This window comes from Psittacula echo (assembly GCF_963264785.1).
Source record: "Psittacula echo genome assembly, chromosome: 1".
Taxonomy (NCBI): Eukaryota; Metazoa; Chordata; class Aves; order Psittaciformes; family Psittacidae; genus Psittacula; species Psittacula echo.
Window position 1 is genome coordinate 97,215,917 of NC_137735.1, and position 13,677 is coordinate 97,229,593.

Here is a 13,677-nt window from a genome sequence, read left to right on the forward strand (position 1 = left end):
TTTCCTGCTGTGTCTCTGTCTCCTCTGAAAGAATTTCTAGTATGACTTCTAGGGCCTTACTTTCTATGTTGCTGTCTTTTTTGCTAAAGGGGAAAACTAGACAGTTCTTGGAACAGAAAAACTTAACTGCATACTCCAAAACTTCAGAGGGTTAAGTTCAGTCTGGAACAGTCTCTTGCTTCCCACCCCCTCCTTGTTTCTGCAGTTCTTAACTTTTCAGTCTGAGACTTCACATCTTATCACTGGGAAGAGGGTGTTGTACGGCAGTTGCATAGTGAGTTTGTTTAGCTTTACCTTTGCTGCAGTCTGAACAGCATGCTTTTAGTATCAGTGCTGGCTAACCTACAGGGTAAACAAAGGGTAAATAAATCCCTTTCTAAGCATGTGGGAGACTAGGTTAGCTCAGTGTTGACCTTGTGTGCATTTAAACGCAAGTTGCGGTCTTTCCTCTGACTTACGAAAATGCTTTCAGCTGTAATATATAAAGTAGTTTAATAAATACTTTCCTTTACTAGAACACTTCATTGCAATAACTCAGTAAGATGTGTGAACTTGGAAAAGTTGCAATTTACGTAAAGGGAGGGAGTAAAGAGTTCTGACCTGAATATTCCTTAATTTCAAATTCTAATATCTTAACTGCATGAATTTTCACTCTTCAGATAAACACATGAAGGACCTGCTGTCCAAACTTCTGGACTCTCGCTACTTTGAAAGTATTCCGACGCCTCGCACCACTGTGCCAGTAAAAGAAATGGAAGAAGTAAATAGAAAATCTGAGAGAACAAGACACATGTCAAAAGGAGAGCCTGTCAAAGAACCAGGTGGAATATTACAGGGTTCAATTTCTGTGTCATTGTGTTGGGATAAGCTTGAACTGAGCACTGACTTTGCATGGCTTGAGACTACATCTAATCCTGTGCAGTGGCTTACTTGCAATGTAACAGATAAAATAGAACCTGCAAGGCTTTCAGCCCTATTCTGACAAATATTGTAGGGGAAAAACAATTAATTCATAGTAATAAGGTGTTTTTGTCATCTGAGCAAGTCTTCATGTTCAAGGTGTGAGAATTGTCTAGTTTAGAAAATGCTACATATTACAGTAACCAAATTACAAATACTACAAAATGTTTCTTAACTCCACAAATTTAAAACAGAAAATAAAAGCTTGTCTAAAAATACCATGTTGAATGACAAGCTGAGCTTTAGCAATTGCCACTACTACTTGAGTAGAATTATAGACTTGCTACTGCTTGTTCTGCCTTTCTGTATTTGATAAGTTGAAACAAATTAACATCCTTTCTCTAGAATCCATTGTGGAGCTTATGAAGTCTGAAATACAGCCACAGGAGGTAAGATATTCCACTGCTAATTGCTTTCCTTTAGTATATGATTTATCAGAAATATAACAGCATTTCTGCAGCTTGTTTTTTAAACTTAAGGGTGTCTGAACAGTAACTTGGGTATTGCTTTACGTAGGAAGCATTGGTTTGGTTGCATTTCTATTTCTAAACCCAAATTTATGGTTTCTGTGGGGTATTCTGGGATAAATGGGCCAGGATTACATGAAGTAGTATAGTACTTTAATACTCTGCTTTCCTGAATAAACCAAAGTATCAGCCTTTAGAGTGGAAACAAACTGATACTTAGTGTGCTACAGGATAGAAAAAATGCACACATACTAAAGCTGTCTCAAAAAGCTAAGCTTATTGTAGTAAGCTTGGTACGGGTGGGGTTGGAAATGATACAGATCTTGTTCTGATTTCTCAGAAAAGTAAGGGTCTTAACAGACTTGTGTGCACAGGGGTGTGTAGATGTGTTTCAACAACCATTAAGTCATCGAAACACATCTGTCTATGCATGTTGAACATATATAGACATGTTTCAACAGGTAAGTTGAAGTTTAGTACTCAAACTTCAACTGGGAATAGCACAAAACCCATTAAACTTCAAAATGTGGGGTGTACTTTTGTAACAGGGAATACTGGTTCTTGAAATGCTGGATCATTATTTCACATGTATCCCATTAGAGGGTGCACCCCTGAACAAGTTTTTATGACCTGGTAACACTTGTTACCTGACTCTAAAGGCTTATTCTGGTGACTTGTCAGGAAGTCTCAGCCAGTGAGCCGTGTACATTCTTCATATATTTACTTCCTGTTTATGACAAAGTGGTAACTAGGGAAAACTTCAGGATGCCTTCACTGAACTAAGAATTACTGATAGCAAATGTAGCCTGTCCAATTGTAGAAGTCCAGAGGTACTATACTTATAAGGCTTATACTTAGTTACTTGGGTCAAAGACTGTGTGGGAGATGGTGCTGCTGTTCTTAGCAGAATGTCTGCTAATAACACAGCTCTCCTCTTAAGCATCTAAAATGCTATGTTCATAAAAATCACAATTGAACCTGATATTGTCACTGCCTAGGAACACCAGTTAGCATTGAGGATAATAGATTTACTCAGCTCAAGTATGTATCACTTGTGCTGCCCAGGACTCTTTCATGCTTCTCTTGCCTGCCAAACAAAGCTAGTCTGCAGTGCTGTAGGATGAAGGCGTGGCTGGCCTTGTAGTTTCTACAGCTGATACTTAAACTGTGTGGGCTCTGCTTTTAGTCAGAAGTTTTCAGTTAGCTGGGTGACCTAACTTACCTGAACTGTAGTAGCAAAATGTTTTCTTGGGAGCCATTAAGTTTCTCTGGTCTATATAGTTTCTCAACAGGCGTTATTTGCCTGAAGCAGAATACTCTGTCAAGAAGAAGCCAGAAGAGCCAAAATCTTGGGAAGCTGGGTATGCTAGAAAGCAAGAACCTCCGAAGTCCTGGGAAATGCTTGTTGATACTGAAGAGCAGGAGCAGAAGCAGAAACAAGAGACCTTAAAGCCTTGGGAAGCTCGTGTTAGGCAGCAAGAACCAAAAAGACCAGATTCTCCAAAGCCTTGGGAAATTCGTGTGAAAGAAGAGGGACAGAAGCGTGAGTCTGCAAAGCCCTGGGAGACCCGTGTTGAGGAGGAAGAACAGAAGAAGCAGGAAGCTCCAAAAGTCTGGGTAGCACGTGTCCGAGAGGAGCAGGAGTCCCCCAGGCCTTGGGTAGCAAAGGCTAGGGAAGAGCAGGACCAGAAGAAACAGGAATCACCTAAGCTGTGGGTAGTAAAAGCTAGGGAAGAGCAGGAACAGAAAAAGCAGGAGTCCCTAAAATCTTGGGTAACCAAAGTTAAGGAAGAACCAGAACAAAAGCAGGAATCTCTAAAACCTTGGGTAACCCAAACTAGGGAGCAACCAGAACAAAAGAAGCCAGAACCTGTGAAATCATGGGAAATGCCTGCTAGGCAAGAGCCAGAGCAAAAGAAGCAGGAGCCTGTGAAGGCTTGGGCTGCACATGTTAGGGAGGAGCCAGAACAAAAGAAGCAGGAGACTCCAGAGGCTTGGGAAAAAGCTGACAGGCAGCAGCAAGTGCCGTCACAGCAGTTACAGAACCCTCTGAAGTCCTGGGGAGCTGCAAGTATTGGGCCAAAGGAGCAGATGGGGCCAAAGAAGTTTGATATGGAACCCAAAGAAGTGAGTTGGCATATGTAGTATTACCTGTCATAAGCTTTTGACACTAGTGTATTGGACTAAAGCTACCTGTTAGCAGAGGCTTTACAAGGTGCATTTTATAGGCCTTTATTTACTCCTGTTAAATTCTTGAGGAAAACAATTCTGGCAGTTAAAGCTTGTATTTGAATACAAGATGGTTTGCTTTACTTCTTACATCAACACAGTATTGCTGTGTTTGAGCCTTGAATAACTGCTTTATGCATAAGATGAAAGACGTAACTTAGTTCATCCCTAGTTACTGGCTCTGTTCACCCTTACCAGTACAAAGCAAGTATGACTCAGCCAGGAATCAAATTGTGTGTGGCTGCATGCAAATAGCACTTCAGTAATTCTTTTTAGGCTTTTGATTAAAATAGCTGCTGATTCAAGACAGATCTAGATCAAGGAATAGCGACTGTGTAGGGGCTTATGTATGTATTTCCAGATGAATGCATAAACCATACTGCTGTCCTGGGGTGTCTAACAATAGCTATAGTTTCAGAAATGTAAAATGAAAGCTGCTGCAGTGCTTACAGCTGAGCAGGCTGCTAGCATCTGCTTATGTTATCTTCTTTTTCACCTGTGCTCAGGTAGTAACAATTTTAACTCTAAAAACAAATAACTGAACTCTGTTTTCCATGTTCTATCATTAAGAGCACTGTTCAAGCTAGAGTAAGACTTCAGGAAGAAAAGCAATCTTGTGTACAGTGTTGTCGCCACTACTGTCTTGTTTCTACAATAAAGCAGAAATCTGTTCATTCCATATTACTCATAGCAAATGATTAAGTTTATATCTTGTCAGTAAACTTGACATAACTGGAAAATGGATGTTCTTGTGCCTAGAAGCGGGACCACAAACTGAAGGTTGAACCCGAGATTAAGAGAGTATGTAACATGCAGCACTGGGTAACAAAATGGGATTAAGGTGTTTGATTCGTCTTTACACTTGAGCTGAGTAGAATCTGTTCACTGGTGGTACAGGTATAAAACCTGGTGGCCTCACTGAGTAAATCTGAGCACAAGGAGGTGGTGTGCACCCAACTATGCATAGTATTACTGAAACAATCTGAAGTATTGGAATAATTTCAAGCACTTTAAGATGCCTTGGATTTTCTGGTGTCAGATAACCTTAAAGCTTAAATGCAAGTTGCTTGCGTGAACTCGTAGTTTTTATATAGGATGGGCAGATGGATGGCTTAAGTGGTAAACAACACTTTGATGCAGTAAGAAAAAAGGAGTTTCTCCAGTCAGCTGGAGAAACTTGTGAACTGCCTAAGAATCTTTGTAATGTGCAGGTGTGCATGTCAGCCAAACTAAACTAAATGAAATGTTGGAATGTGAGATTGCTTAAGATGAGTTGCTGAATTAAGTAAACAAAGCATATTTTAAGCATTCAAACTTTGATTTACATAGACCTTAGTGAAATACCAGCTGGCTTTGTTTTTGCTTAGTAGTTACTGACAAATCCAGTATCAAAAGTATATTGACTGAAGAGAAAGCAACCTAGGTACTGTCAACCTAGCTAGGTTCCATATCCAATTTTTAAAAAATTAATATGTCTTTGGCTTCTCAGGTACATATAAAGCACAATTAACAATAATACTGAAATTTGAATAAGGAAATTTCTCTTGCCTTTGCTTATATGAAGAAAGAAGAGGCAATGCAGTGCTATAGCTGGATCCATTTTGCTCCCAAGGACAAGCTATAAATGACCTTGTGCAGGGATCTAGATGTGGTAGATAAAAGGCCTGTGTCATTGCTGCTGGCCTCTGGAGCTGAAATTAACCTTTCCTTACCCCCTGAAATAACTTAGAGCCATGAGGTTTTTTAATAAACTACTAGGTTTTGAGATCTTGAAATATGCTTAGTTACCATGAAGTGCAGTACTTAAGTTACATTAGGAAGTTGAGCTAATGTGCAGGCCTGTTAAGCTGTTACATTATTTAAATGTTTGTGCAATGTGTGGACCATTGAACTTGATTAGAGCTGAATTTGTGTCTTGCTATGTGAAAGTGAAAGTTTGGCTTGTGCTGTTATCCAGTGCCATTGAAATTGTATTTAATGTGAATGCTACTCCAAGTAGGAAGCAAATGTTGATTGTGTATCTACATGGTAAAGCTAGTGCTCACTGTTGAAATTACAGTTTGGTATCACCATCCCAACTCTCTTGGTACTCCACAGCTAACAAACTTGAGAAAGAATTGTGGTATCAGAGTTAAGCTTTACTGGCATGTTGGGCACTTGAAATGTATGTTGGTGTTGCGCAGAAGTAGACCTTCAGTCTCTAAAAATTCAAGCTTTAACGGGAGTGCTTAGTATATTGGCAGTCTGACTGGTGAAATTCCAGAGTGGTCACTGTGTCTTTATATTGGTTTGCAAATGACTTACCAGGTCCTAAAACAAATTCTCAGTATTTCAACTCCATTTTTAGTCAGTTCTCTAGACAGAAACAGTTGTTGCTGAATGTATAAGAAGTGAAGTTAGGCATGGCAGGGGGGTTGGAACTAGATGATCTCAAGGTCCTTTCCAACCCTAACTATTCTATGATTCAGAAACATATTGTTATGACAAATTAGACCCTAAACTTTCCAGTGCTGTGTGAAACTGACTTGAATGTTGCTTGAACTGCTGATGTTAAGTGATCTCAGGATGTAAGGTTGATGTGAGCTGGACTATAACAGGTTACTACACTCAGAATCTGCCACCATCTTGTATTGACTCCCAGAAACATCTAACTGTAGGCTAGAAAGAAAACTTAGCTTAAAACTGCCTTAAGGATACCAAGTACCTGCTCTTTCTCAAAGCATCTAGTACAAAGGCATAAAATCTGAAATACTTTAACTTCCTGATACTTTTTGTGCATGTTCTTGTATTGCACTTGATTACTCTAGCTTCAAACACCTAAGTAAAAGCAAAATAGCAAATTGAGGTAACTTCAGTATAGCTACTTTGGGCTGGTGTATTTAATATATGCAGAAACTGAAAGGTAACTTCTACAGACTAGACAGTCTCAGTGTTTTAATCTCGGCTTAAAGCCCTAATATCATACATGTAACCTTGTATGCTTGCTCTTTGAGTTGGAAGAATGCCACCAGGATAATGTACAAGCATATGAGATGGGGAAGGAGGTGAAGACTCTTAACAAATTGTAAAAGCATACAGAAGACTGTATCATATTTGCAATCACAAGTGAAACCGCAATTTCTGCTGCTTCCATCCTGTTAAGGCTGTTTTTAATTGTGCTTAATGTACAAGTCTAATTTACCTAACTAGCGGACAATCATAATGACTGTAGACACTGCCAGACTTGACCTGGTTAGGTGACTTAACAGTGAAAAACTTATCAGTTTGCAAAACTACAGAACCAGCTTGTGAGTGTACTTGGGTCTTAGTAAACTGCAGTGAAGAGGAAAAAAGTAGTAGAACATTTAAACCCATAATGAATTTACCATGACAGCAAGTGTTTTAAGATTAAGTCTGCTTGTAAATGAGGGCTAATAAAGTGATGTACAGGAAGATTGATTCCTAGTAACTTAATCTATAACTTGCTGAGATTTAACTTTATTCAACTGTATCTCTTGTCCTGCAGTTAGATCCTTAATGGCTTTAGTGTTTCTTCATTAATGAAAACTATATGTCATAATGCATGTGCATCAGCAAGTCTAAGACAGCAGTACAAAGATGCGCTCTTAGCTCTAGGAAAAAGTAAAACTTCCCACAGCTTAACAAGTGGCTATTGTGTGGGCCACAAGTATTAGAAATGGAGTCCTCCACAGTTAATGTGCTGCATGCACATGGATTATGCTTTGTGAAGCTCACTAAACATAGACATGCTTCTTCCATGTCCATGTTACTGGAAATTCTGCAAATGCTAGGGGTTAGTTCCAGATAACTGCTGAAGACATGAAAGAGTAGTTTGGGGTTTGTTGTCCTAAAATTGGACGAAGAGTACTCTGTCAGTTTGCGTTGGGTTTGTGATGAATGTCACGACACATACCCTTCTGTCATATAATGGCAGTCTTCTAGTGAATTCATACAAATACTCAACTGCTATATAGTATATATTGTCATCTCCTATTGGAAAGACAGACTTTTATTTCTAGGAAAGTAAAGGATTTCATATGTTCCTGTGTGTCTCAACATTTTGGCCAGCTGAAATAATGCAGCTGTTTAATGTCTTCAGAATTGCCTCCCTCTAGCTGCAGAGACAAATGTAAGAGAAGCAAAGCTTTAGAGAATCACTAAAAATAATGGGTTTAAAATACTTGTAACAAGCCTACCACTTCGAAAGACATGTTAGGCTATCTAGACAGTCTGTTATTATTGTCACCCTGAAAATAAGAAGGCTTCTGCTATGTAAAGAGCTTACTGTCATGATTTTTCTGATACCTTAAACTTGCTTATTCTCTGACAAAACACTTCTCTCTTCTTAATATGAAGTGAGAACAAGTTGTGATGAACTGTTAAGGGACCATCTGAAACAATCAAAGAGTATTAAGTTCCTGCAGAAGTAAATATTTAGCCACAAAATCAGACTCTCATGTGGGAGTACAGGTGTACTTTTCATGCTAGACTTTGAAAAGTTTAACATAATACTTCCTGTAGGAGCTGGTGCATTAAGAGTATCTAGCTTGTTAGTGGAAGCACCTTGGTCTAATTCTGAGTAACCTGCTTGCAATGTATCTGTTGGGTGCACTTTCTTCAGAATGTCTGGAAATGCCATCCTAAAGATCTGCACTTATTGGTGTGGGTTTTCCTGGGAGGGGGAGTATGTTTTAACCTTGAGTGATGCAGCTTTGATTTTTAAGCTTGTTCTGGCCTTCAACCTGGATATGTGGGTTTCCTAATGATGCACTAAATGTAGGCAACTTATTGTCATCTTGTACGCTTGACTGTGTGAAGCTGAATGAGGTGAATTAATGTTGTGGCAACTGTAAGCTGCTGTTATTTAATGAAGTGAAAACTTGATTCAGGGAATATCAATGACAGCACAGAATTCCTTGGCGCATGTTTTCTGACACTTACAGATTGCTCTGGAAGTATATTGGATAAGATACCTTGTCTCGCTTCCAGTATTAGATTTAATGTATTCTCTTTTTATTAGGTGCCTAAACCTGTACATCAGCCAGCTGCAGAATTTTGCTCTACTTCAACTCTTCCAAAAGATCCAGTGTTGAGAAGGGAAAAACTTCAGGATCTGATGACTCAGATACAAGGGACTTACAACTTCATGCAAGTATGTGGGTTTTTGGTTTTTTTTGTTTTTGTTTTTGTTTTTTTTTTTCTCTCTGCTGTTGTAGCACACAGCTCCAATTCCTACTGGGTTAGGGAAAACAGTGCTGCCAATGTGTGTTTGCACTGAATTGAATGTAGCTCTAATTAGCTAACAGCAACTTGTCAAATGAGAATGTTTCATTTATATCTAGGGTTTAATCTTTTTTTTTCTCTCAACTGATGATCTTTTCGCAAAAGGAGTCCATTCTGGATTTTGATAAAGCTTCACCAAGTGCCATTGGTTCATCCCAACCACCTTCAGTTACTCCAGCAAGTAGTCCCGCAGGTAGGCAATACTTTAAGTGTGAATTGTATGTGAGATTCCTGCAAACACTAACAGGATTTGGTTGGGCTCTAGATCAGTAGGCCTGGTGAAGACAGCTTGTCTAGTTATAAAACAATACTAATGTCTGATTTTAGAAAAAAGAGGCAGCTCATACCACTTACCTGCTTATTAGTTGCTGGAGGTGGCTTAAGTTGGTGTATCTGCCTGGAAATGGAATGTTTGTATAATCACTGATTGGCATGTGCATCTGAACCTACCAGCAGAATTGACATGCTGACAACTTGTCTAGATGTGGTGTATATAAACACAAGCTGTGAATGAGTTCAGGACAAAGAGCAGTTTTCTGGCTACACTTGGAAAATGGGAACTTGTTAAGAAACTGTTTGGGTGGCTCTTTGGCTGTGAAACCAAATTAGCCAGTTTATTACACCTTTCTAATATAGTAAGTGGGTATCTATTTTGTGGTAGAAGAAATTTTATCGTTGAATACTCTTTTCCCTTTTACAAAAAAGAAGGTTTTCAATGGGGTGTAATTTACTAATGCTAATTCTAAATATTTGCAGTGCACACACTTGAAATAGTGTGCATTTTCATACACCAAATGCTTTCAAAATGTAGAACTGTGCACTGAAACTCTATGTAGTGTTTGAATTTAAAAGCAAGTGTTGCTTAATGCATTCTTTTTTTACAGCTTCAAAAGACCAGAAACTGCCAAGTCAGAGTGACTTTCTTCAACAGCCCCTTCAAGTAAGTTGAAGTAAGGACTGTCCTGAAGAGGCAAAACTGTAGCCATGGGATGACAGAGGTTATGCACTAGAACAGACTTAGTACTTCAGTAGCTTTTCTTGTTGTCAGTAGTTTTGTAGCAAATTTCAGGGAACTTAGTAGCTTACAAATCTAGGATCACTCAAATGCTGACAGAGTTGGCTGCTCTTCTGCTTGAAAAGCAGCAACAAATGTTTGAAATTTCTTGAAGTAAAAAGTGTGTTGAGGACATGCTGAAATAGTTTGAATATTTAACCTATAGATTCAAGTTGTAGCTGATAGTTGTGTGCCAAAGAACATGCTGCTGCTTTGTTATGTAGTACATGTATTCATCTTTGAGGTCTCCGCTTATGCCAAAGATAGTGTGTCAAGCTTTGGCAGCCATGGTTATGTGAACCTTAAAATCACTTAAAGTACTTGAATGCATTGCTACTTCGGCTTTTAAATAGGTTTCCTTGCCATGAACAAGAATTCCTGAGAAACTTAGATTGCTGTTCAAAGCACTTCAGCTCCTGCCTCATTCTGAGGCTTACTTGAAAATGCCCAGAGTGTGAGTTTCAGTGAAACCAGATGTTTAAGACAATATTTTAAAACTTCATCTCTTTTCTTTTCTTGCAAGGCTGCTGCTTCATCCATTGCACTGCATGGTTCAAATACTTCCCTAGCATCTGCTGATCAGACTCTTTCTGGCTCTGAAACAGAAGACTTGGTGACACCACAGACACCACAGGTAGTACACCCTGGGCTTCACTGGCATTCAAAAATCTGTGATAGCTAGCCCTAACAAAAGCTGTGGTGGCACCTCTCCTGGAACAACATGGAGGGACGGAATGGAAGTAACAGCAACAGTATAGCCTACTTTCTGGAATACCTAAAGATGGTTGGGAAAGTTTTCCTAATCCACATGAATGCAAAGTGAACAGTCTGCCTCTTGAAATGGGAAGGGTGTGAGATGAAGAAATGCAGGCTAGAGTGATGCATATTTTTGTGGGAACATACGAGCAGCATGAATATTGGCTTTGGTTACAGTGTAGAATACTCTAATAAGACAGAGGATGCATAAGTTGGGGTATTGTCATGAAATAGCAGACGTCTGCGTAAGGCTGAGATATGTTCTTTTGAGCAGTAACTGAAAAAACACTGACTTGCTAATGTTCAGCCAAGACCTTAGATTTTGCATTAACTGTATGTGCAGTTAAGTCTTCAACTAGCATTCAGATATTGTTAGAGGCACAAATAATGTTTTAGTTTATGCAGATCACTGTCTTAAAGACCTCTTGCTTAGTGTGATGCTGTCTTCAGAAACACAGCTGGCTTTTCCTGTTAGAAATCTCTAATACAGTGTGTGTAGATTATAATGGGGGAATCTTAATGCTTCTAAAATATTTTTGCTGATGTGCATGTCATCAGTATGCTGTGCATGTAGCATTTACTCTATTCCTTAATAATACTATATAGGCAAATATAACAGTCTTGATGTGACTATTAGTCTTGTTGCCCCTTGAATTTAGGCCTGGTTCTTGACACCTTCTCTCATTTAGACAGTGTCAGAAGACTTCTTGTGCTGACAAGGATTAAGTAATTTTACTGTTTAATATGCATCCAGAAGACTTGTGCTGTGCTATAATGCAGAGCATCTGATTTAGTAGAATGCTCCTAGTTTATCTGCAAATGTATTGTTTGGAATTAAGGTTGCTTGTGCCCAGCACCTCTAGTCCCTTGGGCTTAGAGTGTGGTGTCTTTTCCAGTCCTTCTCATAGAAAGCAGTAGATTCGCTGAGACCAAACAAAGCTTAACCAGGGAATACACTTCATGGTGATGGTGCACTCTTCTGGCATGTGAGTGCATACCAGTTCTGATGCACCTGTGATGGTATGCATAGTGAGAATGGAGCTGGTAGTCTTTAGCCCTCAGCTGTGCATCTAAGTGTAAGCAACTCTTAAACTTAGAATTATAGTGTGGACTAACTAGAACATGCAGGTTTTGCAAAAGCAGACAAAGTTTGGCTCTGAAGCCTTGTTCAGCAGAGCTTACCAGAAGCTTAACATTAGATATGTCTTTGTTTAATTCAAGGAGACAGATGTGTATCAGACTTCAGTGTAATAACTGGTTGAAGCAATCTACAGTTCTTAAAATTACCTGTTTTTTGTTGGGCTAGTTGTACAACCTCTTCTGTAAGAAGGGTAATCAATCTGAGTCTCTAATGCTAATTACTTGAAGGTTTTGGTTAAGATGACTATTTAGTAGATCTACTTTGGACCTAATTTTTGTCATGGTCTTTCAAAATCCACTTGTTTCAACTTAGGCACTGGTATTTTATAGCTCTAACAGAAGTTTGTGCTTTCTGCAGTACTTTTTGTAATAGCGGGTGCATGTATGGCTTCTTCTAGGCATCAGCATCGCTTTCTCAAGAGACTGAGAAATATACTTCCCAGCCACTGTATCAGACAAGTTCATGTATTTCTGAGCCCCTTATACCCAAAAAGATTGAAATTGCCCAGGTAAGCTATCACAAATACAGGGGGTAAGGTAAATATATTGGTTGCTGAAATGTCTGGAGCCTTGCATTTCTTTGGCTTCTGATTCCTATAAATACTGGTATTCTAAATTAACACTTCACTTTGCTGTCTGCACAGATGAGGCTTAATGCTGGTTAATACTTGATCTGGACAACTCAGCATTGTTGTAATCTGAAACACTGAGAGGGGAAAATAATGAAACCCCCTAAACTTCGTGAGTTCCTTTGGAACAGAGGAGTCACTTTTAATGTCAGCCAGAAAATCATCTTCCAATGAATGGAACAGAAGGCATTCTGTTTCCTTAGTGGTGAGGAAAAAAACCCTAATATCTCTTTTGTGAAATTATTACACTGAATGGTATGTATAGCAGCTCATAGGCACATTTCACTTAATCAGCAGAGACTGCAATAGAAGTACTGTTTGCTGAGGATGCACAGCAAGATTTGGAATTGTAAGCAAAAACTATTTTGTAGCTTTACTATGTCCAAATGTCATCCTGTAGAAACTGCTGACTTCTGTCAGTCTAGGCTTTAGAACAAATTAAATGCTCTGATACTGCCTGATAACTATCAAGTGACCTTTCATTACATTTATTCTTCCCTCAGGCCACTGTTCCCCTCCCAAGTGAGCCACAGTCACCATTGCCTACTTCAAGCACTTCCATGACACCAGTACCACCAGCGCAAAGCTTTCAGCCTCCTCCAGCAAGCAGCAGTTCTGTCACAATAACAGCAGCTCCCTTTCAGGCTATGCAGACTGTAAGTGTGCAGAATGATTTACAGTAATGCTGGTAACTTAGTCCCGATACTGGGGAACTGGATCCTATTGATAGAGTATGGAACTTCATAGATCATTTTGATACAAGGGCACATCCTGGTTTTGCTCTGTATAGTCCCCATATCAAATAGCAGGATATATTAGTAGCCTCAAGGAGCTAAGAGGGAGAAGTCAGACCTGAAATCAATGGATTTATAGCTATGCCCCAAAGTAAAGTTGACTGTACTTAAACTGTTTTTAAGCACAGATTTTTAAATAATAGACTGCAGAGGAAAGAGGAAATCTTCAAGTATAGCTGTTAGGATGAAGAGGTTTCTGAAGCCTGAACCTGTCTTGCTGCATTTTAAACTGTTTGCTTCAGTGCGATAAAACTTGGACCACTCAACTCATGCAGAATATGTCCTTGATACACTGTAACTCATTATCCTATCTTGTTAACAAGGAGTCAATATAGATGTCTGGGGAATAGTCCACACAGACTGTA

General features: G+C 39.2%; 1 protein-coding gene across 1 annotated transcript in view; it reads left to right on the forward strand.

Moving 5' to 3' along the window:
• CAPRIN2 (caprin family member 2) overlaps nt 1–13,677 on the forward strand; it is a gene marked incomplete at its 3' end in the record, with an annotated part of 33,062 nt that overhangs the window by 11,653 nt on the left and 7,732 nt on the right. Inside the window, exons 6-15 of the mRNA XM_080627670.1 lie at nt 660–821; nt 1,306–1,349; nt 2,709–3,554; nt 4,416–4,457; nt 8,677–8,808; nt 9,045–9,132; nt 9,824–9,879; nt 10,517–10,627; nt 12,288–12,398; nt 13,022–13,174. Coding sequence (XP_080483796.1) covers nt 660–821; nt 1,306–1,349; nt 2,709–3,554; nt 4,416–4,457; nt 8,677–8,808; nt 9,045–9,132; nt 9,824–9,879; nt 10,517–10,627; nt 12,288–12,398; nt 13,022–13,174 — 1,745 coding nt within the window. The remainder of the gene's footprint in view (nt 1–659; nt 822–1,305; nt 1,350–2,708; nt 3,555–4,415; nt 4,458–8,676; nt 8,809–9,044; nt 9,133–9,823; nt 9,880–10,516; nt 10,628–12,287; nt 12,399–13,021; nt 13,175–13,677) is intronic.